Source organism: Candoia aspera, chromosome 2 (assembly GCF_035149785.1).
Source record: "Candoia aspera isolate rCanAsp1 chromosome 2, rCanAsp1.hap2, whole genome shotgun sequence".
Taxonomy (NCBI): Eukaryota; Metazoa; Chordata; class Lepidosauria; order Squamata; family Boidae; genus Candoia; species Candoia aspera.
In genome coordinates, this window is record NC_086154.1 from 248,410,142 (window position 1) to 248,435,173 (window position 25,032).

Sequence of the window (25,032 nt, forward strand, 5' to 3'; positions counted from 1 at the left end):
AGAGGAACGCTTTGCACATGCACAGAGGCGGTCTTGACAGTACGGGCTGCGCTCACGGAGAGGCATCGCGTTCCGTCACACGTTTCTCGCCCGGAATTGCCCTTTCGGTTAAACTCGGTTCAAGAGGAGTTCAAGAGGCGGCAACGGAAGCTCGGCTGCCATTGGTGGGCCGCGCCGGTCTTAAAGTCCCCGTCCCTCTCCCGGGCTGCTGCGGCGGCGGCGAAAAGATGGTTTGCTTAGCTCGGCTGCTCTTCGCCCGTTTGCCCCGGCTCTGGGCCGGGAACAGGCCCTACGGGGCGCGGGTCCTCTCGGGGAGAGGTAAGTGGAGGCGGCCGAGACGCGCTTTCGGTCGCTCTCCGTCGCTCGGCATGAGGCCTGCCAGCCTTTTTCCGGGGATGTCGACCGCCGTGCCTCTGAGGACGTCCAGAATGCATTTGCCCCGAAGGCTTGCAGTCGCAAAGAGCAGGACTGCTCTCCACAGCCCCACCGAGAGCAAGTAGCCCAGAGGGACGGGTGTAGCGGCCGTCGGATGGGGTTGCGTGTCCGAGCCTTCGCTTGTTCACTCGGAAATCAATACGGCAGGATGCAGTTCAGTGTCTCCCCCAATGCAGGGGGCTCGATCTTTTGCAGCCGTGAGAGATTATGAGATTAGATCTAGCAACGGGACTTTCCATATTCCAGTGCAGGCTTTTCTCCCTAAGTACCAAAACGGGATGAGAGTCAAGGACAGGAGGATCCGACTTTAAGAGGGATGAGCTTGGATCCCCGCTCCCTTACTGAGGACCGTGGGAAAAGACATCTGAGGACACACTTGAAAGACATCTGACCTAATCCAACCCGGTGCATCTAGATCAGTGTTTTTCAAACTTGGCAACTTGAAGATCTGTGGGCTTTAACTCTCAGAATTCCCCAGCCAGCACATCCACATCTTCAAGGTGCCAAGCTTGAAAAACACCGGGCTAGATCATAAACCCAGTCAACGTGGTAGATGATGGGGGAAGGTTATCCTTCGCCTCTTCCTAGGCACATCTAGATCAATGCCTCCCTCCCTCCTAAATCCTTCAGATTTAGGCGGCAGTCGGAGTTGCCCGTTGTTGACGTGGGAGTTAGTAAGCGCCCACCGAAGGGCTCGTTTCGAAGGTGCCAGCATTTACGATCGAGGTCTTCCCGAGTCGGATGTCCCCGAGATTGATTGATTGATTGATTGATTGATATAACAAATTTCGCCACCGCCCATTTCCCCCAAAAGACATGTCTGGTACTTCAATCCCTGTCTTTGATAACCTGCTGGCTGGGGATTATTATGGAGGCTGAGATCCCACCCAACTGGAGGGCACCAGGTTGGGGAAAGGAGGTTGGTAGAAGTCCCAGCGAGCGAGCGCGCAAAGCACCGAGTGAGCAGACTCCGGGCCCCCGGGGGCGGGGAGAAGGCTGGGGGGTGGGGGGGAAGCGGTGAGATGGCCCCTCGCGGGAGAAGAGCGAGCCAGGCCAGCGGCTGGGGCGTAAGCGAGCGACCGGCTCATGGGTGGAGGGGAAGGCGATCTCGAGGCGCCGCTGCTGCTCGGACGCTCGGCCCTTTTCGAGAGATGGCTGCGGAGAGGCCAAGGTGCAGAGCCCCCTTGGGCCGGGCAGGCACCCCCTGCTTTTAAGCCACCTGTCCCCGTTCTCGGAGGGGAGACGGGCCGCGAGAGGAGAGTCTCCCCGCCGCCGGCCTCCTGCGTTCGAACCAGAGCTGGTCTGTCCAGCCAGGCGGTGCGCTCCGCAGCAGAGCGAGACAGCGGCCGGCCGAGGTTGCTGAACTCTTGCCGAACTGCAACTCCCGGCTGCTTCCCCTTTGGCCGCGGACCTGTGGGTGTGTGCAGTGCCCCTCCCCTGGGCTACACTTTGAACTTCGAGCCCAATCTTTGCCGGGGGGCTGGGTGGGAATGGCAGGGGGGAACTTAGGTCAGCCACTGGCCGTCAAGCGAGCCTCCTAGAGTCCTTGACCTGCACTTGGAAGTGAAAGAACAGTCCCAAACCGTTGAATGTTTTCGTTTGAATGAACCCTGGAGTCTTTGGGGCAGTGTTGGGCTTCAGGGTTTAGTGACCCCGCAGAGAACATTTCCTGGCGTTTTCCTGATGTTTCACCAGCAACTGTGGCTGGCATCTTCAGAGGCAAAGTGGTCTGCTACTCAGACCACAGGCAACTGAGCAGGGACTGATGGGGCTTCTGCCTTTATAGTCAGGTGACCTGACTTCTCATTGGTCTTTAGCCAAGCTAGTTTGTGATTGATGCAGGTTGGTGAGGGCTGGTGTCTCCCATTGAAATGTCAGGAAATCTGACCAACAGATACCAGCTGTGAAAGCCTGGACCAGTGTTTCTCAACCTTAGCAACTTTGAGACTGCTTGACTTTCCCCTTCCTTGGGAAATGGATGAGATGGAGGAGGGGGAGGAGGGAAGCTGGGTTGGCAGAGTCAGAGAAAGACCTGGGGAAGTATGGCTGCAGGCTGCTGGAAAAGTGAGGGAGAGGAGTGGAAAGTCAACTGGTACAGTTGCTCCTTCCTTATCGCTCTTCCGGGTTGCTCCTTCCTGTTTTATCTAACTTGTAAGTGAAATCACGACACCTTGGAGCAAGATGACCTCTCATGATTTATATGGACCAGCTGGCGTAGCTTTCTTTGCACAGGGATGATAGTTGACCTTTGCCTTCTTCCGGAATGGTTTTTCAGTTTCTTAGAGCAGCCAAAATCCAAAGGAAAATTAGACTTGGGGGAAGCAAGAATGCTGGCAGAGATTAACGGGGGAGAATGTAAGCATCTTTGTGCCCACAGATACCCACTTGCCTATCTCACTGTGTTCTTCAGATGTGGTAGACGCTACAATCCCCACTCTTTCTGGCCAGCAAGGAACAGAATATCCATCCTGGTGGGGATGATGGGAACTGTCATTGAACACATTTGGAAGGTGGGAGGGTGAAGCAGAGAATGCCCAAAGAAACCACACTAAGCACACTGATATGAAAATTGTTCCTGAAGGATGGAAGTGGACCTACTATAACTCCAGGACCTCCTTTGTCTATATTCCACAAAACTCAGAGTTCAGATTTGTATAAGAATTCCTTCCAATCTCCCATCCTGGCCCATGCAGTGCAATTCCAGATTCATTCACAAAGTTTGAGATGACGTTTCATCCATCACAGGCAAAGTCTTTGCCATAAAATATGAAAATTATTTCCCGTGAAATTAAATTGCATTTCAGATGGCTACTTTGGTGGGTTTTGATAATTGTACTAATCTGCATTTCTTTTTGTTAGAGGCACATCAGTACCAAGAACTAAAAAACTCTTTCTGCTTCCAATCAAAAATGCCTCCTTGTGCATTTTTACCTGAAAAGTATGAGGTAAGCATACGCTAGTCTTAGTTATTACGGATAACTTGTATCATCGATACCAATGGGAACTAAGTGCAGGGCCTTGGTTTGGATGAAACCAGACAAATGTCCACTGTGATTGTCATTCAGGAACTTGGGTAAGGCTCTAGCTGAGGAGTTGAGCACATGTGTGATATGCTAGCAGATCTCCAGTCTAATCTGTGGCATCTTGTAGAATAGCTGGGAGAATTCCTGCCAGAAATTCTAAACAGTTTCTGCCACTTGGTGTTCATCAGGCTAGATCAAACAATGGTCTAACTAAATGGCTACATTTGCACAAAAAATGCAGCCTAGTTACTGAATTATTTTTTTTTTCTGGGTGCACATAATATGCTTTCAGGTTGCATATAATCATGGAATCATGCAGTGGAAGGATTGGAAGGACCTTGGAGGTGATTTCGTCCCTATCTAGTGCAGGAATCCACTATTACAGAATTGCCCCAAGATGGGTATCCAGTCTTTGTTTTAATACCCCCAGTGAAGCAGAGCCCCCCATCTCCCAAAGTAGTCTGTTCCATTGCTGAACAGTTCTTACCAACTGAAATATGCTTTCTTGTAATGTAAGCCCATTGTTTGTCCTGTCTTCTGGAACAACTCTGAAGAATTTGGTCAATCTTCTACAGCAAGGGTCCCCGACCCCCGGGCCGTGGACCGGTACCAGTCCATGGCCTGTTAGGAACTGGGCCATACAGCAGGAGGTGAGCAGTGGGCGAGTGAGCAAATTTACAGCCTGAGTGTTTACAGCCGCTCCCCATCACTCGCATTTTATTTTTATTTATTTATTATTCACATTTCTATCACCACCCATCTCCCCCTAAAAGGCATTACTGCCTGAGCTCCACCTCCTGTCAGAGAAAGCAAGCCCATTGGCTGCGATCTTCAAATGGTGCAAAGAAAAAACAATAAAAGGTCGGGAAAAAGAGGAAGCTCTTGAATCATCCCAAAACCATCCCCCCACCCCCTGGGGAAAAATTGTTTTCTACAAAACCGGTCCCTGGTGCCAAAAAGGTTGGGAACTGCTGTTCTACAGCAATGCTTTTCAACCTTGTTAACTTGAAGATGTGTGGACGCTGACTCCCAGAATTCCCCAGCCAGCATGCTGGGCAGTTGAAGTTCAGACATCTTAAAGTTGCCAAGGTTGAGAAACACTGTTCTACGCTACAGCCCTTGAGATGCTTGAGGAAGGCTATACTCTCCCGGCAAAGTCTTTTCTTCTCCAAGCTAAATTTACCCTCTGCTTCCACCTGTTCCTCATGAGTTTCTCCTTCTAGGCCCCTCATCATATTGGTTGTTCTCCTCTGGACATGCTTCAGTTTGTCAATGTCTGTCCTAAAATACAAGTCTAAAACCTGATGTAATCTCTGCAGTCTAACAAATTCAGACTAGAGAGGAACAAATTTCTCTTGCTCTTGATACAAAATGGGCTGGGTTTGCACATCAGGCACAGCCATCAAAAAGAAAAGAAAAAAATAAAACCTAAGATTAAAATTAAGCAATCTTAGCATGTTGTGTGAATGCAGCCGCTCAGTCTTTATGTGATCTGATGTTGTGCTGACATTCACATCTTTTGAGTGGATGTAAATTTACAAATACTTATTTTTAATTTTTTGCCACCTATAGTCCTATCCTGATGAACAAATGCTGAAGATCCGAAAAGAGAAAGTGTCCCCATCGGTGAGCGCTATTTATAAGAAACCACTCCTGATCCACCAAGGACACATGCAGTGGCTGTTTGACCCTCAAGGACGGAGATACCTTGATCTCTTTGGTGGAGTTGCTACTGTCAGTGTTGGTCACTGCCATCCGTAAGTAAGCTTTTAACACCCAAGCTGATATGCAAGGATTGGCATGACTGAACTCCATTGGCAGTGTGTGCCGTTTACAAAGACCCAGGAAACGTTCTCTTTCTTTTGTTGCTATTGGCTTAGCATCTCTGACATCACAGCTACTTTGTGTAGCCTTGATTTAGATGGATTGAGGGCAACTCAAAAACTGAACAGAATCTACTATTCTTGCTTGCACACATTACTATAACCTAAAAAAGTTGCTCACTAGTAGTGAAGGGGGCTGCTTTGGAGATCCAAAATGGTACAAAGCCCAATCCCCCTTTTTGTGATGCTGTAGACCCTTCCCACCCTAATTGCCTGAAACTAGTGGTACAGTTTCCCAAAATTCTGAGGTGGGGTATATTCCAAAATGGTAGAATAAGCCCTGAAACAGGTTTAATATATCTTAAACAACATGTGAAAACCACAATGCAGCAGAAAAATGTGGAAAAGCCTGCCACATCCCTATGTGATATGATACAGTATTTCTATTTTTTGTTATTGCCGTTTTGTAGAATGTGGCCATTTTGTGGAATGTGGCCCAAATGTTGTGTGGCCCCCAGCCACCAAAAGGTTGCCCATTCCTGTACTTGATCCTGATGTCACCTGCATTTCAATAGCTGTTGGGTCATATAACATTCTCACAGGGCCTAAGAATGACATTTGCTACTCCTTGCCTGCAATGCTCTTCTCCGTTGTGTCTAGAATGGGGAGTCAGACTGTGCAAAAGGAAAAAAAATGGGCAGAAATCTAACATCAGAATAGGCAATTGTTGGAAAACAGTTGTGAAACTTTTCCTAATGGTCTTACTGATCTAGAATTCGCTTTTCTCAGGGTGTTAACAGAAGAATTTCAAAAAGAGCCTCTAGTGTAAAACAGCCAAAATGAAACTAATAATGAAGCTTAATTCTCTTTGAGTATGAATAGAGGAAAAAAACTTCTCATCCTATTGCAAGTGCTAATTAACTTAGACACACTAAGTGCTTAAATATATGCAAGAGATACATTCCTCTTTCGTTTCCACTTCGACTGCTTGCTGAACAAACATGAACAGCCCACCATAATGGACCTTCATCTCAGGCTGGCAAAAAGGGCAGCCTGTCTAATGACATCACAGGCTGCCCTTTTTGCATTGTACAATTTTTGAACTAACATAGCTTGAGGACTGGAGTGTCTCTAGGCAAGTGTGTGAAGATGTGTGTACAACCAGGCACAAGTCAGAATTAGGACGACCCTAATGACCTTAGCATATGGAAGATTGCAAGCTGAGTTACAAGAGGAGTAAATCAAGACAGTTGAAATACTGAAAAACAGGCTGCAGGTGTAGATGGTGTAACTGGAGAAATAGTTTGCCAGTGGAAGCAAAAGAACCCATGATTATTATTTTGGTATTTTAAAATACGTTATAGAACAGACAGAGAGATAGATGATAGATAGATATTAATTACATTTGTGGTAGACAATATATCTTGCTATATATTATAGCAAGAAATGGAGAACTGGGGCATCCTGCCAGATATTTCAGGGTAGCCTCATCTTCTAACTGGAGGACCTAATGACCAGAACACAAGGCACAAGAGCTTGTCCATCTCTCTTCTCCAAAGAGAGATGTCTTCAAGCAGGGACATCTCCCTTCTAAGCCAAAGCAAAATCACTTTCAATGTGTACTTCTGGTGACTTACATGGATGTAGCTTTCAGTTTTCTTAGCATGATATGGAAGTGGCTTTCTTTGCCCTCTTCCAGGTCCAACTTCCCAGTCTAATCTGCAGCTTTGGCCTTCTCAGACGATCTCCCATCCAAATATTAACCAGAGTTAACCACACTTAGTTTGCTAGGTTAGCAAAGGTTAGCTAAGTGCTGCTGTGTAACTGTGCTGTGCTTGAATTAGTAGCAAGCTAGTTCATGCCCTATCATCCTTCCCTTGGATGTATTTGATTTCCAACCAATATCAACATTCTGTGGCTCCAAATGCCTCCTGAACAGGCTTAATCCTTATTTAATTGAACTTGTGGGCAGGGATGATCTTTTATTTTGATATTTTGTACTTCTGAAAACCATGGGATTCCTGCAAAGTGTTCCTATACCTTTGTCTCATTTCCTAGTGACTCAAGTTTGGTTCCATTTCTGTAAGTGCTGTGGCACCTTAGTTCGCATTTATTTGTTTGTTTGTTTGGTCATTCATTCATTTTTAAATGCAGCCTGCCCACTATCTAGAAGATCTTGTGGCTGGTCACAATCCATGATAAAAGCAAAATAAAACAGTAAAACCACATACATACTTTTTATTTATCCAACACACTATTTCCTTTTGGGTAAACAATGTTATGCAAGACACAACAGGAGTCACAGAAGCAATAGGAAAAATAAATTAAAGGCAGGAGGTAAAAGAAAAGGTATCTAATTTAATTTAGTTTACCCCAGCACCATTCCCTGAACCTTTCCATATCTTTCATCCTCAGAAACCAACTTTGCTTCCAACACAACCATGCATTGATTCATACGTTGCCTTTATGTAAATCAAATTAGATGTCAAGTTGAGCCATACAGTATTTATAATAACACCGACAAATAGGCAGTTAAGCCATACAGGTTTTGTATGCTAGGTCCCAAATGTGAGAATGAAAGGTCAGTCATTAAAAAGTTGGAAACAGAGGGACTAGCCCAGCCTGGCCTCTGGGGATTCCAACGCCAGAGCACCCCAAGGAAAACCCTAGTGTTTCTTTCCCACTATGGGATGGCAAGGAGCTTCCTTACCACCATCCCCCAGGCCTTAATCCTCAAGCAGGACATACCAGGAGAGATGTTTCTTCAGGTCTTAGGCTCTGAATGAAGGACTAATATTGCCACAAATTATATTTGAAACAAACTGCCACTTTTTTCTAATGGATCTAGGAAGGTGACCGCAGCTGCTCAGAGACAGCTTGGCCGCCTGGGACACACAAGCAACCTCTATGTGCATCCAGGAATCCAAGAATATGCTGAGAAGTTGACTGCACTGCTTCCAGGCCCCTTAAAGGTGTGTCAGGATGGGCATCTGCAGGATTGTTTCAGAGGGTGGGGGTGGGTACATGCCATTAATATCATTTATGTAGAGGGAAAAGGAACTGGGCCTTAATATCAAAACTGGATAACTCAGTTTGTGAGTTATGGTAATGATCTGAGAGCTGGAACCATTGAAAATGCAAAATATATTTGAAAGATAGGTAATTTTACACTGCATTTGGTTGGATTGGTAACTGGACATTGATGCAGATATGTGGTGGCTTCAGTCTCTTCTCTAATGCTGCATTTTCATCACAATCTTTGTCCTAGGTAATTTGTCTGACTAATAGTGGTACTGAAGCCAATGACCTGGCAGTGTTAATGGCAAGACTTTTTACCCGCAATGTTGACATCATCTGTTTGAGGTAGTTCTGTTCTGTGCATTGTGATCTGTTTTCTTCAGTGCCTTCTGTGTTCTCACTAAGGATCAGCAGATCTCCCATAACTGGCTTGCAGATACTCATGCCAAAGCATTTCCATTCTGCAGCCTTCTTCGGATCAAAACCAACCCCTGAGTTGCTATAAATCCCTTTATAATTTCATTAGCATTAAATGTTTTTTGACTCTGCATTACCATCTTATGCTAGACAGATCACTGGTTAATAATTCAAAATATGTAGTCTAAATAATGGAAGCTAATAATAAAGAGTGTTTTGCCTTATGAAATATCTATTGAATATTCAGATTTTCTTTCAACCAATATTGGAGTAAAGGCATGAGACCATACCTGATCTGCCCCAAAACATATGAGATCACCAAATCTAGTACAATTTTAACAATATCACCCTGCTCGGCCCTTTAGCAGGGAAGTTAATGTGCCAAGGTTGAAAATGTGCTGGTTTTCTTTCTGTAGAGGAGGCTATCATGGAGGGAGTACATACATTATGGGTGTCACAGCCATTGGAAAGTACAAGCATGGTGTTGCCAATGGAGCCAACTGCCACTCGGTCAGTATCTTGCTTTTTTGGGGGGGGTGGGGGGAATATGTTTTTGGAATATGTTGGACATATTCCTGATTGGTGTCAGGATTGCTGGTATTGGATCCCATAGCTTTTGAGCCACTTCTTAATCATGAAGAACGAAAAGAGAGTTCAATTTTCAAGGGAAGGTATGCCGAGTGATGCTCAATGCAAGCATCTTTTTGGTGGTCTATTCATATTGCCAGTTTGACTGAAATATCTGTGCTTGAAAGAAATTGAGACAAATATTTTGTGGAATTTGCACTCTAAAAAAGGGCTATAGGAAAGTGCTTTAACAGAATGCTCACCTGACTTTGATGAAATATCAGTGTCTCTATCAGCCTCAGTTTCCTTATTTATGTTCTTCTTGGGATATCCCAGGTTGACCTTCCTATTTTTCTCATCTCTTCATTCACCTTGCCCCTGTTGTCTAAAGGCTCCAACTCTAATGGGGATGACACCACAGTGGGTACCATAGACAGCTGCTTGATTTTGTGGTCCATCAACATGATTTGATGTCCTGCACAAGCTATCCACTTTATAAGACACTGTGCAAGCAGTGCTGGGCAACATTTTTCAGGTGGCACGTCAGAGGTAAAACATGGGTGGGGCCAGAAACAAAAGTGGATATAGCCAGGATTATAGGTGGGTGAATTCAACTAAAAAAAAAATCTTTTAAGGCTTTTAAAAATTATTTGGAAAAACTGATTATGTTCTTTAAAAAAATGGTCCTTCTATTTAAGGGTGGAAGCTGGGTCCCCAGTGTGGCACCTGGGAGCTATACAATATCATTAGTATCCACCAAATTCCCTACTCTAATTTTATACTCTAGATTCCTTTAATGAAAAAAAAAAGAATAATCTAGCATATTGCAAAGGAAAGAATCAGCTATAAGCATAATCTGTATTTCCAACTATCCCACTGGGCCCCAGTAGCATTCATAAAAAATGAAATCATAGGTAGTAAAATCCCATATTTCATTTGTCCTCTGATGGATTTCTGGGTGTTTTGTATTTGGCTACACCAGCAAGGGCTGAAGTTGGTGAGCTGGGAATCTCTGATTCTCATGGCACAGAAAACTTGGTTTATAAACAAGGGATAAATGGTGGAGATCTCTAGTGTATGGGTTCATCCTCTTCTCTCTTTGCCATCTTAGTTCCGTCTTTTTTTCATGAATTTACTTTTTAAAAATCTAGCATACTCAAATATGTTGCGGTGGAGCAATAGACATCTTTATTGTTTCTTTAGACAATGTTGCCTGATGTTTTCCGTGGTCTCTGGGGAGGAAGCCACTGTCGTGATTCTCCAGTGCAAACAATTCGAAAATGCTCCTGTTCTTCAGGTTGGTTAGTAGGAAAAATCTTGATTTTCACAGGCAATAACAAGAACCTCTCCCTAAGGGTATCTGCTTGCCCCACTAGGTCAGGGACAGCAGGCATGCTCCAGGTCCCTTCCCTTAAATATTGCCAAATAGTGGGACCTAGGAAGCATGTTCACTCTATCCCACCTGGTAGGTCAGGCAGATACCCTCAAGGAGAGATTCTTGTTAGTGTGGCCCCTGCCCTGTGGAATACCCTTGCCCTGGCGATCTGGCAGGCCCCCACCCTTTTAGCCTTGCTGACGCTGGTTCTTCCTGCAGGAACTGGTGTTGAGTGAGATGGGGGCCTGTGGAATGGTTTGTTGAGGGCATCTCAGGAGAATGGCTAAGGTGCTGGTTTCTTTGTTTTGTTTTAGAAAGTAACTTGCACATACTGTATACTGATGCTCAAAGACATCCCAGTGTGGTCTCTAAATGTAAAGTTTGTTGCTTACCAAATATAATTCTTAGTTGTGAGCACACTGGGTCATTAAAAGTGAACCATTACCTGCTTTTAATGTTGTTTGCCTTATTCTTTCTCAAAGCAACATTCATTCATAGCAGTCCTCCAAAGAATGGTAGATGATTAGGAATCACAGGAGTAGAAGCTGAACGCATCTGGAGGACACCTGGTTGTGAAAATCTGAAATATAACAATTTCTGTCTTATTTGACTTGCTATCACATATGGTGTATAAGAGGAATATAAAATGAAGAGTTGGATGTATAGTAAGCTTATTTACAGTGATATAAAAATATTGAAAATATTTTTATTCACTGAGGCATTAATATCTCATGCTGGCACTACTCCACTATTGATAGCCACTGGTTTATACTTTTAAATGTTGTTATTGCTACATTTTAAATGGCTGTACTTCACCTGGAATATATGGCATGATGGAGGCATCTGTGGTGGGGATCAAAAAGGATACAACCATGTGGCTGAAGCTCCGTCCCTTTTTTACATGTGTTGCAGAGTTTACATAAAAGGGGTGGGAGTCCAATCACATGTTGTGGCCACCCTCTTGACATTTTCTGACTCCCACCCCCGCCCCCGTGGACGCTCCTGTTGCATGAACAGCAGTGTAGAAGTATTTTAAAGAAATAAATACTAGTGGTTGTCCTGAAGCTTCTGAAGGATCTTTTCTGTACTTGTGTTAAAAGAAATAGAAAGGAAAATGTATGAAATGTGTGTCTTGGCAATGTCACACTTCAGGGCATGTGTCTTCTGTCAGCTTCTTGGCAATAAGTGACAGGATGTATTTAATCATATCTCCATCATAGGATCCTTCCCCAATGCTGAGTTGGTGCTATCTACCCATCCTAATTCAGCAGAAATTCACTCGGGTGAAATTTGTTTTCCCCATGGCCAGTCCTTCTCCTGCTTCTCCTACCCAGTCCCTACCTGAACTTCTTTCCAAAGTAGTGGGTGACAAAATCTTTCATATACCTTCAGGTTGCCTTTGGATTGTGTTACAACAAGTGGGAAAAATACTACTTTAACACTGATTCACTAACAGTGATGTAAGCCTGCCTTTATTAATGCCTGGTGACAAGATGAAGCAACCTCATGGAGACATGGCCAAAAAAGGATGTAGCAAAGGCAACTTTATGTCACAGCTGGGAGCAAGTGGGGAAAGGCCTTTTGGCACTTTAAATGTTAAAAGGGACTGTGACATTTCTTTCACAAATAATAGCTTTAAAATAATCAATATATTGCTTCCCCCCTCACCCCCAATACAGCAACCTGCCATGCAAAAGACCAGTACATTGAGCAGTTCAAGGACACACTACAAACTTGTGTTCCAAACAAAGTTGCTGCATTTATTGCTGAGCCAATTCAAGTAAGTGTTTTTTAATAGGCTGCAAAGACCTAAAACTCTTCAGTGCTCTTTCCAGCACTGATTCTTAAAACAACTTTCTCATTATAAAAAATAATACACTCTTAAGCATGTTGTATTCAGTGGAGCTTACTTTTAGATATATCTAGGATTGCAGTTGCTATCCTATACACATTTAACCAGGGAGTCAGCCTCACTGAACTCATGATGCTAGATATGCATAGAATGGCACTGTAAAATGTGCTTTGTTTTCAGTTGAAAAGTATACTCTTACAGCATTACTCTGAAGGTCTGTTTATTACCACTTTAGTTCAAGAGAATAGTTACAGTATGTAAAGTTGTGATTTCATAAAAATTAAGACAAAAAGATGGGGGAAAGGCAGGACAAAAGAAAAAGAAAAAAAATTTTTGGGATCATCAACCAGTTTAATCAAAATTTGCAGAAACCACCAAGACATCAGATATTTCACAGCTTCTCTAGGAGATTCAGAAGGGATTTCCTTTCAGGATTTAAACTGAGCACTTTTAAATTTCCCCAATACTGGTACAAACTAGGCTGTAAGAGGCTTGGATGAGCTAGGAACTAAATCTTATGGTAATAGTAGAATGGCAGCTACAAGAGAGAGTTACCTTCTCTGAGTAAGCAGGAGAGATGATACAGAATCTCAGTCCTATTTCAAACCTGGCGCACTCTTTTCCCATGAAGTCCCTACGCAGAGACATCTTAGGCTTCTGTTTCTCCTACCTGCAGGACCCATCCATTGAGAACAATTATATGCTCAGATTTTCTGCATTCCTGTCCTCCTATCCAGATAATTTGCTCCTCCTGGATTGAGATCTCCTGCTACTAATGGAGCCCTGATGGGAGGGCATCAGCCAATTTTTCAGGCCCAAAGTGCCAACATGTGATCTTACATGTTGGATGTAGTACGTAGGATGGGTGTAGTATATAGTATGACTGAGCCATGGGGTGAAAACTTGGAGGTTTCTGTTGGCAGACTGCTAGGAAAGCCTTTAGCCCAGGAGAGATCAGAAAAGTCACACACCAGGCATTTCTATAAAAATAATTTTATTTACAGAAAGCAAAACATCTTTAAAGGCTTCTGCATTCTTTCAGGCTCTCAGTGAGAGCTGCTTAACTCAACTCTACATGCCTACACAGAAGGGAAACAGAAACTAAAACAAGACCAGGCAAGTTCTTTCCCCCCAGGTGCAAAAAATTAACATTAGAAAAGGGGACAGTTGAATCCAACCTCTTCACCTGGCCAAAATGATTAGTTACCATAGTAACCTTAATCTGTAGTAAACATTAACAGTTTCATACCTCTTTTCCCACTTCTGCCACCACTTATCTTCTGTGGGTATCATTTCACCAGGTATCCCGATCCCAGCACGTGAAAGAAGTAGGGCTCAGCCTATGTTCCTTACTAGTAAGCAAAAGGTAAAACAAGTAAAGGGATAAAAAGAAAATAAATTCAATAGTGCCATCTCCTGGTCCTGTGCACTGAAGTGCATCACTAAGAAAATCTTTCCTCCTTTGGGAAATAGATTAATAGATTGTATTTATACAAGGTATAAATACAATCTATATATTTAATATATTTGTATATCATTGTATATACAATTTATACACAAGGTATAAATACAATCAAATTTTCTTTCAGAAACAGAAAAAAGAAAAGGTAGCAATTCTTTTTAACTTTAAATAGTCACATGTAAAACATTCAATGGTGGGAAAGAGTAAAATATAATGCTGTTCAAAAGGTAGCATCTAAAATGAATCTCCAAACAGAAAAATATACATGACCACAGGATGCTGATACTGCTCTGTTCCTAGTTTAGGGTTCACTCTTCCAAGATGCAGAAAAATAATTTACTGAGCATTTATAGAGAACATAATACTAAAGACAATAAAGCATTTAATAGTAGACACAGAAAATAAATCAAACTTAGAACAGTCCTTACATAAGTTTTCCTTATTCATCTACAGAATAGATCTCTATGCCAATTTATTACTTGGAAAATATGTGTAGGATCATAGCTTCATTTGGTGAGGGTTCAGCCATAGACCTATGTTGAGTTTGAACTGCACACAAATATCCTCTCTTACAGCAAAAGTAAAAGGAAGCATTTGGGATAAATTATGGCTAGGATCCAAGAAACAAGTAATTGCTGGCATATTTTTTTTCTTTTAAGCTTTGCCCAATAGATTTGGCAGTAGGTGGTAATGCTTTGCTTGAGCATAAAAGTGCTTCCACCTGTCCAAATAAGAATACCCAATTTTTGCAGATCCTTTCCTATTTGTCTCCTCCCCACCCTTTAATTCACTCTATTAGCATCCCCTGTCTCTCTTAACTCTCTGGTATATCAGCACTGCCGGAATAAGATACTGTTGGAAATAAGAGGAAATAAGATACTGTTGGAAATAAGAGGAAAAAAAATGTTTTCTTAATGTGGAATTTTGTTCCATGAAAGAAAGGCCACCATTTCCTTTGATTGCTTTTCCCCTGCATGTCTGCTTTCTCCAGGGTGTAAATGGAGCTGTTCAGTTTCCCAAAGGATTCCTAAAGGAGGCTTATCAGCTGGTGCATGAAAGAGGAGGTGTCTGCATTGCAGACGAGGTGAATATCTGAATGTACTTCCTTGTCCAAAGTTTTATATGTATCATTTCTACACTGACAACTATTTTAGATATCTTTATTGTGCCACTTGTGATGGCTGGGTCACTGGGACCAGGATGGTACAAAGCATGAAAGGGGCACTTTGCAAGACAAGTTGGCCTGAGGGAACAAACTCTCCTAAAAGCAATGCAGTAGGTGTGTCCTCCAGAAAAATTGCAGGTGTGCTTTGAAGGCTGTCCCAGTTGTGTATGTGCATAGACTCTACTTCGGATCACCAGCAAAGCAAAAAATCAGGAGTCTGATGACACCTGTTACCATATGCCTTTTAATAAAGTTGGTGAGTCAGAACAGGTGCTAACAGACTCCTCCTGATTTTCTCCCACTAGACTAACATGGTGTAATGGTCTGTGGGAATGACTGTGGGAGACAAGAGGAAGAGTCACAGTGAAGGAAACAGATAAGAGGCAGCTTAGCCTTCAGCAGGAATGTGGTAGAGGCAAAGATCTCAGAAGGGATCCTTCCTAGTTTCTTGGGCAGTATAAGCAATGGGGGAGAAATGTGCTTTCAGACTTGTAAGCTTCTGTTAATGTAACCTTGCAATAGAGTAGAATAAATTAGTTCATCTGGGTGTGCTTCCTGTCTGGACTACCTGGCAACACATGGCTCTCCTTCTACAATGTCTACAGCAAAGCAGAGTTGCTGTCCACTCACAGACACACTCAGATAGTGGGAAAGCCCTTTGAAGTAGCCCTGCTCAGCCTTTAACACTTTAATGAGGGATGGTCCACTCATGCCAACCTGATTTGGGAAGTCCTCAGCCCACGTAAATCATTCTTTCCAACCGTCTGTTGAGTTGGGAAGAATAAAAGGTGATGCTGCTTTAAGAGTTGCGGTGACTTTAATGAATGGATTTCCTAGAATAGCAACATCTCTCTTTTTCTGGCATGTGAGAAAGCCTAAGAAAAGTTGGGCTGCTGTAATGAAAATCAGAGAGGGGTTGTCCTTGAATAAGGTCAAAACTTGATCTATTTAAGGCAAGCAGTCTCCTTGAACGTGGACTGTGGAGATGGCCCAAGACTTAAGAAAAGGCATCTCTTACTCCAGTGTGAACATTCTAGCACTGCAAACATCTTTCACAAATTTCTACCTACTTTACTATACTGTTTTATTCCACATATATGTGCCAAAATATGAGAAATGTATCCTGAGAATGTGCATCTACAGGTTTTTTTTAATATAGCTGAGTAATAATTTATACAAAGATGAGTGGATATATAGGACCCAATAATATGAAAATCTGGGAATAAATATTTAAAAGTTGATGTAACTGAGGATCGGTATGCCAGTACATTGTATTAGTATCCATATTAACAAGGCATTACTCTAGAGCAGTGTTTCTCAACCTTGGCAACTTTAAGACATGTGGACTTCAACTCAAGTATGGCTCCAGTCAGCCATACTAGCTGGGGAATTTTGGGAGTTGAAGTCCACATCTCTTAAAGTAGCCAAGGTTGAGAAACACTGCTCTAGACCTTGGGAGTTTATGTTCGTGTATTTACCTGAAAGCATATTCTAATTTACCTATAAAATGAAAAAGTCATCTGACAATCTCCTCATGGAGGCAAAGAGGGTTTTTTTTCTGTTTGTGTGTGTTTTTTGTAAACACATCCATAAATAGTGTTAAAATGGAATTACCATTATAGCCCTGCCTGTCCAGCGACATCATTGTGTTGCACACTTGCCCCCTTTAGTGTCCTGTAAATGACTTGTACAAAATCCAGCGTGAATGAACAAGAACCCAAGCTGAAAATTGATGTGATGATGAGATTCATCACTGCATCTTTTTGTAATTGAACTGCAAAGAAAGAATTGTTTGTCATATATTGATCACAACAGAACATAAGTTTCTGAACAGAGCAGGATGAGAATGGAAAGCAAACGCAGAGCAAAATTTAAACTGCATCCTGAACTCAGGAGAAGTGGGTGGTGTTTTCTCTAAGGCAGCCTTTCTCAACCTTTTGACCCTGGAGGAATCCTTGAAATATTTTTCAGGCCTTGGGGAACCCTTGCACATTCAGGATCAAATATAGGCTAGAAGTTACAGGATTATTCTATTTATTTCATGTATAGGCCTGTATATATGCATTAACAGTGTTCTTAAACTAAAAATAAAGAATGAAACTCACCTCTTTAATGTGAAGTTGCCCAAATTTGAAATAATTTTTAAACTAAATTGTGATCTCCCAGGAAACCCCTAGTGACCTCTCACAGAACCCTGGTTGAGAAAGCCTGCTCTAAGGATTCTACCGTGCACAGGTTGCCGTTTGGAAGTCACTTCTGTGTGAGAAGCAGGTGGTGGAATACTGGTAGGCACGTAGCCTAACTGACAGTGAACATACACAGTTTCCTATCAGGAAACAATGCCCTTAAAATATAGACGCTATTTACATAGAAAAACTCTAACCCTTTTTAAAGCATCCCTTTTGCTCCCTGAAGGTTCAGACTGGATTTGCTCGAACGGGCAGCCATTTCTGGGGATTTCAAGGGCACGATGTCATTCCGGACATAGTCACCATGGCCAAAGGAATTGGCAACGGCTTTCCGATGGCAGCGGTTGTGACTACGGCGGGTAAGAATTGCTTTTGCTCTTGGTGGGTTTCAGATTGGAGTGAACAGTCTTTTGATGCTCAGAGTCTGCAGGTACAGGGGATGCTACATACAGGGTGCAGCCACTTCAACGTGGGAGGAAGGTCAGGTAATTCTCTGTTGTTGTTTTCCTGTGTTGGAGAGGAATTTGGGGTTTTTTTCCCCCAAGAGGGCCATACCTTTCTTAAGGCTTTCCTTACGCTTTTCACGTGTTCAAAATGGAGGGATGCTGTGCCACATTTTTCAGCAATCATTTTCCCAGGGGTCTGGAAGGCCATAAAAAGGGGCCTGGTTGCAGGTTACCCTTGGCCGCAGGATGTACGCTCCTATTTTAGATTGTGCGTGAGAAGATAAATTTTGCTGGATCAGTAGAATTTTATCTCATATAGAGAAAAACCACAAACAAACACTATGAATGGACATTATAAATGGTCACTGACTCTGATTCCCCTCTTATTGTCTCTGATTCCCCTCTAATTTCTTTTTATGCCTCATCCAGCTGCCAGTCTCTTTCATGACTTTACAACTTCATTTATTAATACTAATATTTTTTGGTTTTAGAAATTGCACATGCGTTGACAGAGAACCTCTATTTCAACACATTTGGAGGCAATCCTGTGGCTTGCACAGTTGGATCTGCAGTTCTGGATGTAAGAAAATGTTTCCAGTTGTTTTTACTTATATTATTATTTATGAGCTTTGACAAAATTGCCTTTCCCCTTAAAATTAAAGGGACTTTTTGTTCTGGTAAAATGCCTTAAAGCATGCACATTTGGTCCCCTTGGCTAGAGATCTCTTTATTCATTTCTAGCAAAGCGTTCTGGAACCCCTTTTATTTTCAAACAAAACTTCCTTCTCTGCTTAAATGCAAGGAAACTGAAGGCAGGCCCCATTCATGGTAATAAGCACTGAAACTATGGATTAAGAGGCTTCCATGCAGATAGTTCAATGCCAATTATTTATGCTACCACAGACGCCAGGGAAATTAATTGGGTTTTGCATGTGTGTAATCTACACTATACTTCATATACTTCACTATACTGGACAGAAAGAGAGTTAGGCTTGAGAGAATGCATGTTCTCCATATTGTCCGGGACATCTGCAAAGTATTGGGGCCAGTACTTTGGGTGGTTGAAGCTCCACCCGCTTTTATGGGCCATACACATTGCATGCAAATACACTGGGGCAGGGCTTTGATTGCCCTAGTTGCACCCACTATTTTAATGGTGGACCCCCTTCTCCGAAGCCTCTGACTATTGTATTAGACCAAATGTACTCCAGAATTTTTCCATTTATTTGCACATATGAATTTGATTGCCATTTTAATGTTTTTTGTCTGGCTATGGTCTCATCAAAGTTATTTTTGTCTGGTTTCTGAGGCCCCTTGTAGAACTAAATGTGCCTGTGATGCTATTTCAGAATACCTGATGATTTCTTTTTGTGTGTCTAGGCAATAGCAGAAGATGGCTTGCAGAAAAATTGCGAAGATGTAGGAACTCACTTGCTCTTAGAGTTTGCTAAGCTGCGGGATAAGTTTGAAATTGTTGGAGATGTCCGTGGCAAAGGACTTATGATTGGGATAGAGATGGTCAAGAACAAGGTCTGGAATCCACTCTGTGGGCCTATAGTGCATGGAACATAGAATTGAGTTAGAAGGCACAACAAGGGTCATTTAGTCTAACCCACTGCAATGTTCAGGAAACCAAATTTACCACTCATGAGAGGTGGTTGTCCAGCCTCTTCATAAAAAACTCCAGAGAGGGAGACCCCACAACCTCCGTACTGTAACTGGACGGTTCCACTGTTGTACAGGTCCTATTGATAGGAAGTTTTTCCTTTACATTCTAATGAATTTTAAACTTATGGTTGCTATTTCTACTCCTAGTTTCTGTGGCCGTGTCAAATTATTTCCAGCCATCTTCTCTGTAGCTTCCCTTTGTGTACCTGACCATGGCTAGCATAACATGTCTCCCCTCAGTTTCTTGGCTCCAGACTGAAGAGTCCAGGTTCTTTCTCCTATCCCCATTGGACATGCCCTGAAGTCCCTGTATCGTCTTTATTGGCCTCTAATGTATCAGCAGCCTTCTGGAACTTTAGTGCCCAGAATCATCCACAGGACTCCAGGCATGGTATCACCAGTGCTGAGTAGAGAAGAACCATTTTCATCATTTATTTTGGTCGCTAACCAACAACAGTTACATTCAATACTAAAATTAAAGTCATCCTATTGGGCCCAGTCTAATTTACATATTATAAGAATAACTAAAATGTAAGGTGGTAGCACAAATATAAAAGCATAATATCAATACTATTAATATTATAATTAGGATTATTAATGATGAATGTAGTGCTACAAATCTATGTAATCAGTAAACTATTATATAAAATTATATCTAATGCTAAAAATTACTAAACAAACGTACAAATGCCTACCCCAGAGTATAAAATCCATAGGTATTTCAGAACTGAGTATTAATGGTGTTAACTGTAAAACTATGGTGCAAAAAAATTAGGTGAGCAGAGAACTGCACAAACAATCTTGACTGTACAGTAGATCCAACTTGGCTCTGGTATTATTGCAACTAGAGTCTTATTTCAACACTGCTGCCTCACTGTGGCAATTACTGAAAAAGTCAAACTCTACCTGGTGCATTTCAGTGTTGTGGTTCTTTGTGCTTGCACAGACATTCTTTGTGTATCAGGCCAGGGCCCAGGGTAAGCAGTCATAAATAAAACTGGGATATACAGCTTTTGGGAAGCTGAAGCCACGTGTGCTCTCTGATAGGCAGCCCGGATCTTCAGTCAAATATAGGTGGGCTACAAAAATGGTTGAATGGAACCAGGGCAAAAGCTACAATTGATTGTATTTAATGTAAATTCATATTAAATCAAATTAATTAAAATCTGAATAATTCCCATGTCAGTGCCCACTTCCATCATTTTAAAAACTACAAAACAATTGCAAGTTTTGAAGGCACTTGGAGTGCCCCATCCAAGACTGCTGCTTTAAAACCTCTATGAAGCACCACCATGGAGAAGCATATTTTGGAAACTTTCAGGTCATAGGTGACTGTGACCAAAACCATAAATTCTATTCCTCAGTGCATTGGTGTACTCATAGGCCCTTGCTCATGCAATCCTTCTGCAGCAAAGTGAGTTGCTCCAGGGAGGATTCACAATTAGACAGATTGATCCTTGTTGGCTCCTTGCTGAAACCAAGACTCTTATGCCTGATGCTCTGATTTCAATAGACCCACAATGTTGTTGTTGTGCTGCCCGGAGTCATTAGGAGTTGGGTACAAATTTGATAAATAAATAAATAAATTAAAATGTGGGGTGGTGGATAAGATATTGGTCTAAGATCAGGGAGATCCAGGTCCAAATCCATCTTCAGTGATGAAACTCACTAATTGACTTTGGCCCAGTCATTCTCTCTCAGCCCAACCTACCTCACAGGGTTGTTGCTGTGAGGATAAAATGAATGGAGGACCCCATGTAAGGGTGCCAAGATGGCAGATGTGACCATGCAAACACAGAAGGACATGCGTAACCCCTGCTCTAGTGACATCACCGTATCTTTATCATGCTCCATCCAGACTGCAGAATGCCCTTTTAACAGGCATTGCATGTGTCATGTGCATGTAAAAATGGTTTGGGCTTTGATTGCATGGTGGCACTTGCCATTTTGACTTTTTTTTTTACAACCCCCACCCCCCCCAGTGACAGCTCTGTTCCCATGTAAGCTATTTTGAGTTCTTAATGGCTGAGTGTAAATTTAATAAATAAGTAAATAAAATACAAGATGTTGTAATGTTAGGTCTGTCAGCACGTAATTTTACAGGTTTTAGAAGGTTTCTTGTGATTAATGGCTATGTATTGTTCGATTCTTTCATGTCTTCACATTTTTAAAAAATGAAAAAAGGTTGGAAGCTAAAGTTTAATCTTTCTTCATAGGAAACTCGCCAGCCGCTTCCAGCTGAAGAGATGAACGAGATTTGGGAAGACTGCAAAGATATGGGAGTGCTGATTGGTAAAGGAGGAATGTATTCACAGGTATTGTAAATTTTGAGAAGCATATTATATTAAGCTGTGACAATAGCCAGTTCTTTAGCCCATACAAGGATGACCCACGCTGAAGAAGAATCAATGACCTGCTTTTTCTTTTAACTTTTAGTATTGTTTGAGTCATATGAAAAAGAATAACGCAGCAGGCAGTCCTCTGTATTTCAAAAGGCTTAGGGCCCTGAGTGGTTCTGAGGTTGACGAGTGACACCAAGTAATTTAGGACGGTAAAAGCCAACTTCAACCTCATCCCTGCTCTAGTGACATCACCATGTCATTATCATGCCCCATCCAGACCACAGAATAACAAGGAAAGTGTGGCCCCAGATGGAAAAAGATTAGCCAGCCTTGTTATAAATAATGCTTTATTAATGATGTCCTCCGAACATCAGTTGAAATTCCATAAGCTCTGCACCTGCAACCCCGTGGTGTTTCCATAGGCTGGTGTTTGTCAACCTTGGCAACTTGAAGATGGGTAGACTTCAACTCCTTGCTGGTTGGGGAATTCTGGGAGTTGAAGTCCACCCATCTTCAAGTTGCCAAGGTTGACAAACACTGCCATAGGCATTGGTTAGCTAGTATGGGAACACAGTGCTGGATTAGAATTCAGGCGGCTTATCATGGTTTCGTTAGGCGCTAAGTGAAGGTAAATGACTCTGCCACTCTGACTGCTTCCAGAGCAATATGTGTAACTTGGTTAATAAATTAACCCATTTTCTGAATTTGCATAATACTCTGAATCCTAACTAAAGAGAAGCCTGAGTTAAAATAACGTTTTAAAATAAAGTGTCAAGAAAACAAAAAAGGTTAAAAATAAATAAGTTTCACATGTTCACATAAAGGCAACCCCTAGTCTTTAATTAACTTGGTTAAATGTGTGGTGCGAACACAGACAGTGCCTAGGAAATGCTGATTAAGCCACAGTGGAAGCAGAACCGCTGAAGTCTTTGGGACTGAAATAATGGCACAAGCAACATTAGAAAATGGAGGGGACACTTAATTCTATGAAATATAGAAATGGGAACATTAAGTGTTTTGTGGTGGTACAAAATAATCATTTGAATCATGATTTTATTTAAAGTGCAAATTGTAGGTTTTGCCTTTCTAGCCAGAGTTATTTATTCCCAGCTGGCAAGCAGTCTCCAGCAGCTTCTCCATTTGTTCTCTAGGTTAGTCTTCCTCTGTCCGGTGTGTGCAATGTGATGTTATACTTCACCTTTCAGGATGGCCAACTGACCACACTGTTACAAGACAGCACAACACCTGGCCCCGTTCTCTTTAACTTCACGTTCAAAGCCAGTGCCAAGAGCTACTGAACCCCTACCTAGTTCAATCAGAAACAGTTTTACCCATCTTAAGTTTTGTCAATCGAGACATGTCACTCTGCTTTTTCATTTGAAGCAATCCTTGTTTGCATGTCCCTTGCCTTTTTTTAAAATCAAAATAAGAACGATTAGGGCCGCTCGGTTGGATCCCTTCTGTCCCCAGTCATCTGGTTGCTTCCTGTAGCTCACAAGATGGAGACAGAGCTCGGTGATGTTTCTGTGATTGATCCCAACATTCCCTGTATTGTGGGTTGTGTGGGTGTGCCCAGTTTCCTCATGTTGCATTGGATGCAAAATTCAGTGTCTTAAAAGAGCTACTTTAAGTGGCTACTACTAGGATTCTAGGCCCAGTTCAAAGAGCTGGTCCTTAAAGCCTTAACACAATCTTCTCCGCACCCAGAATATCCAGGTAAAGGCTTAATCCCAATACATCTGGGAACCATCAGATTGGGGAAAGCTGCTTTAGCAGTTTGGGTATGTCCACATGATCTGACGTTCCATCTTCTTCTATGTAATCTTCTCCATATGATTACAGTACATTTCAAGTTTATTTATTTATTAATCAAATTTATCACCGCCCATCTCCCAAAAGGGAGTCTTATTTAAGTTCCTAAGGTAAAGGTAAAGGTTTCCCTTGACATAAAGTCCAGTCGTGTCCAACTCTAGGGGGCGGTGCTCATCTCCGTTTCTAAGCCTTGGAGCCGGCGTTGTCATAGACACTCGGAATGCCGTTACCTTCCCGCCGAAGCGGTACCTATTGATCTACTCACATTGGCATGTTTTCGAACTGCTAGGTGAGCAGGAGCTGGGACGAGCAACGGGAGCTCACCCCGCCGCGCGGTTTCGAACCGCCAACCTTCCGATCAGCAGCTCAGCGGTTTAACCCGCAGTGCCACCGTGTCCCTCTATTTAAGTTCCTACCTTATTAATATCTATGATAGTACATGCAATGTAAGGCCTTCTCAAGCCAAGGAGTGACCATGTTCTTCAAGGCCACCTTTGGTTTCATGTCTTCAGAACAGCCTCCTAAATAGTTTTTGAACATTTGTTAGGTGATTGCAGTGGTTTTCATCCCATGTGTCTTCTGCATGATTGAGAGGGGATGTACCTACCCTTTTTTATGGCTGGCAAAATAAATTGTACAGAGTAGGACCATATAGATGCATCAATAAATTCAGTTCATCATAGACTGGAATTGCTTTAGCTTGGCCCATCCCCACCCTCTGCCCCTTATGCAGTGACTATACAACATTTTGCTCTGCAATTATATCTATTGCCAAGACATGTCTACTAAATAAGTTTATACTGATTTTTTTCCCTGTCTTCTCCGCTTTTCCCCCCCCAGACATTTAGAATTAAACCTCCTATGTGCATTACTCAAGAAGATGCAGATTTTGCAGTGGCTGTCTTTCATGAAGCCTTAATAAGACATATGGGAAGAACAACAGCTGAAAAATAGGAGTCCCTTCCCCCTGGACTTGAAATGCATTGGGCTCACTGTGAATAAATCAGTGAACCAGAACTCATTGCCTGAAGCATTGATTCATAATGGTCATTTTTGAGCTAAATCTGGATAGGGCTGCATGCAGAAGGAAGCAGGCTTCTTGGCTTGCAACTCTATCTGGCTGTTTCACAGCTTGTTCAGCAGCTGGACAGTACGTGCATAGCTTAATCAGAAAAGCCCAGCTGATGTTTTGGCTGGGAACATGGGAGCCATCTCCTCTTCCCCCCTGCACAAAGGGATTTTAAAACTCAGGGCTAGGAACATACTTCTGCCTGGAACGTTGCTGGAAACAGGTTTGAAATGTAGCTGAGCAGCAAAACAACTTTCACGTATATTCTTTTCAATCCTCTGCCATAAGGGGACAAGCTAATTCTGTTGTTTCACTTTGAACTGCATTAGGGAAAGCACGTATCCAAATCCTTTAATGTTTTGAACAGAA

The 25,032-nt window shown here is 42.5% G+C and overlaps 1 protein-coding gene across 1 annotated transcript; it reads left to right on the top strand.

Annotated features, from left to right (window-relative positions):
- Positions 1-207: 207 nt before the first annotated feature.
- AGXT2 (alanine--glyoxylate aminotransferase 2) lies at positions 208-24,611 on the top strand. Its single transcript, XM_063295747.1, has 14 exons — positions 208-318; positions 3,295-3,380; positions 5,031-5,215; positions 8,130-8,253; positions 8,550-8,644; positions 9,133-9,226; positions 10,487-10,580; positions 12,338-12,438; positions 14,964-15,056; positions 17,553-17,685; positions 18,264-18,352; positions 19,153-19,302; positions 21,657-21,755; positions 24,435-24,611. The coding sequence occupies exons 1-14, from the start codon at positions 228-230 to the stop codon at positions 24,546-24,548; spliced, it is 1,548 nt and encodes a 515-aa protein (XP_063151817.1). The 5' UTR covers positions 208-227; the 3' UTR covers positions 24,549-24,611.
- The last annotated feature ends 421 nt before the right edge of the window (positions 24,612-25,032 follow it).

Excerpts from the sequence above, each read along its gene's own strand:
- AGXT2 (XM_063295747.1), top strand. The coding sequence starts at position 228 with ATGGTTTGCTTAGCTCGGCTGCTCTTCGCCCGTTTGCCCCGGCTCTGG. Across the intron at positions 5,216-8,129 it reads AGTGTTGGTCACTGCCATCC|GAAGGTGACCGCAGCTGCTC; the intron begins GTAAGTAAGCTT and ends TAATGGATCTAG. Across the intron at positions 9,227-10,486 it reads ATGGAGCCAACTGCCACTCG|ACAATGTTGCCTGATGTTTT; the intron begins GTCAGTATCTTG and ends TTGTTTCTTTAG.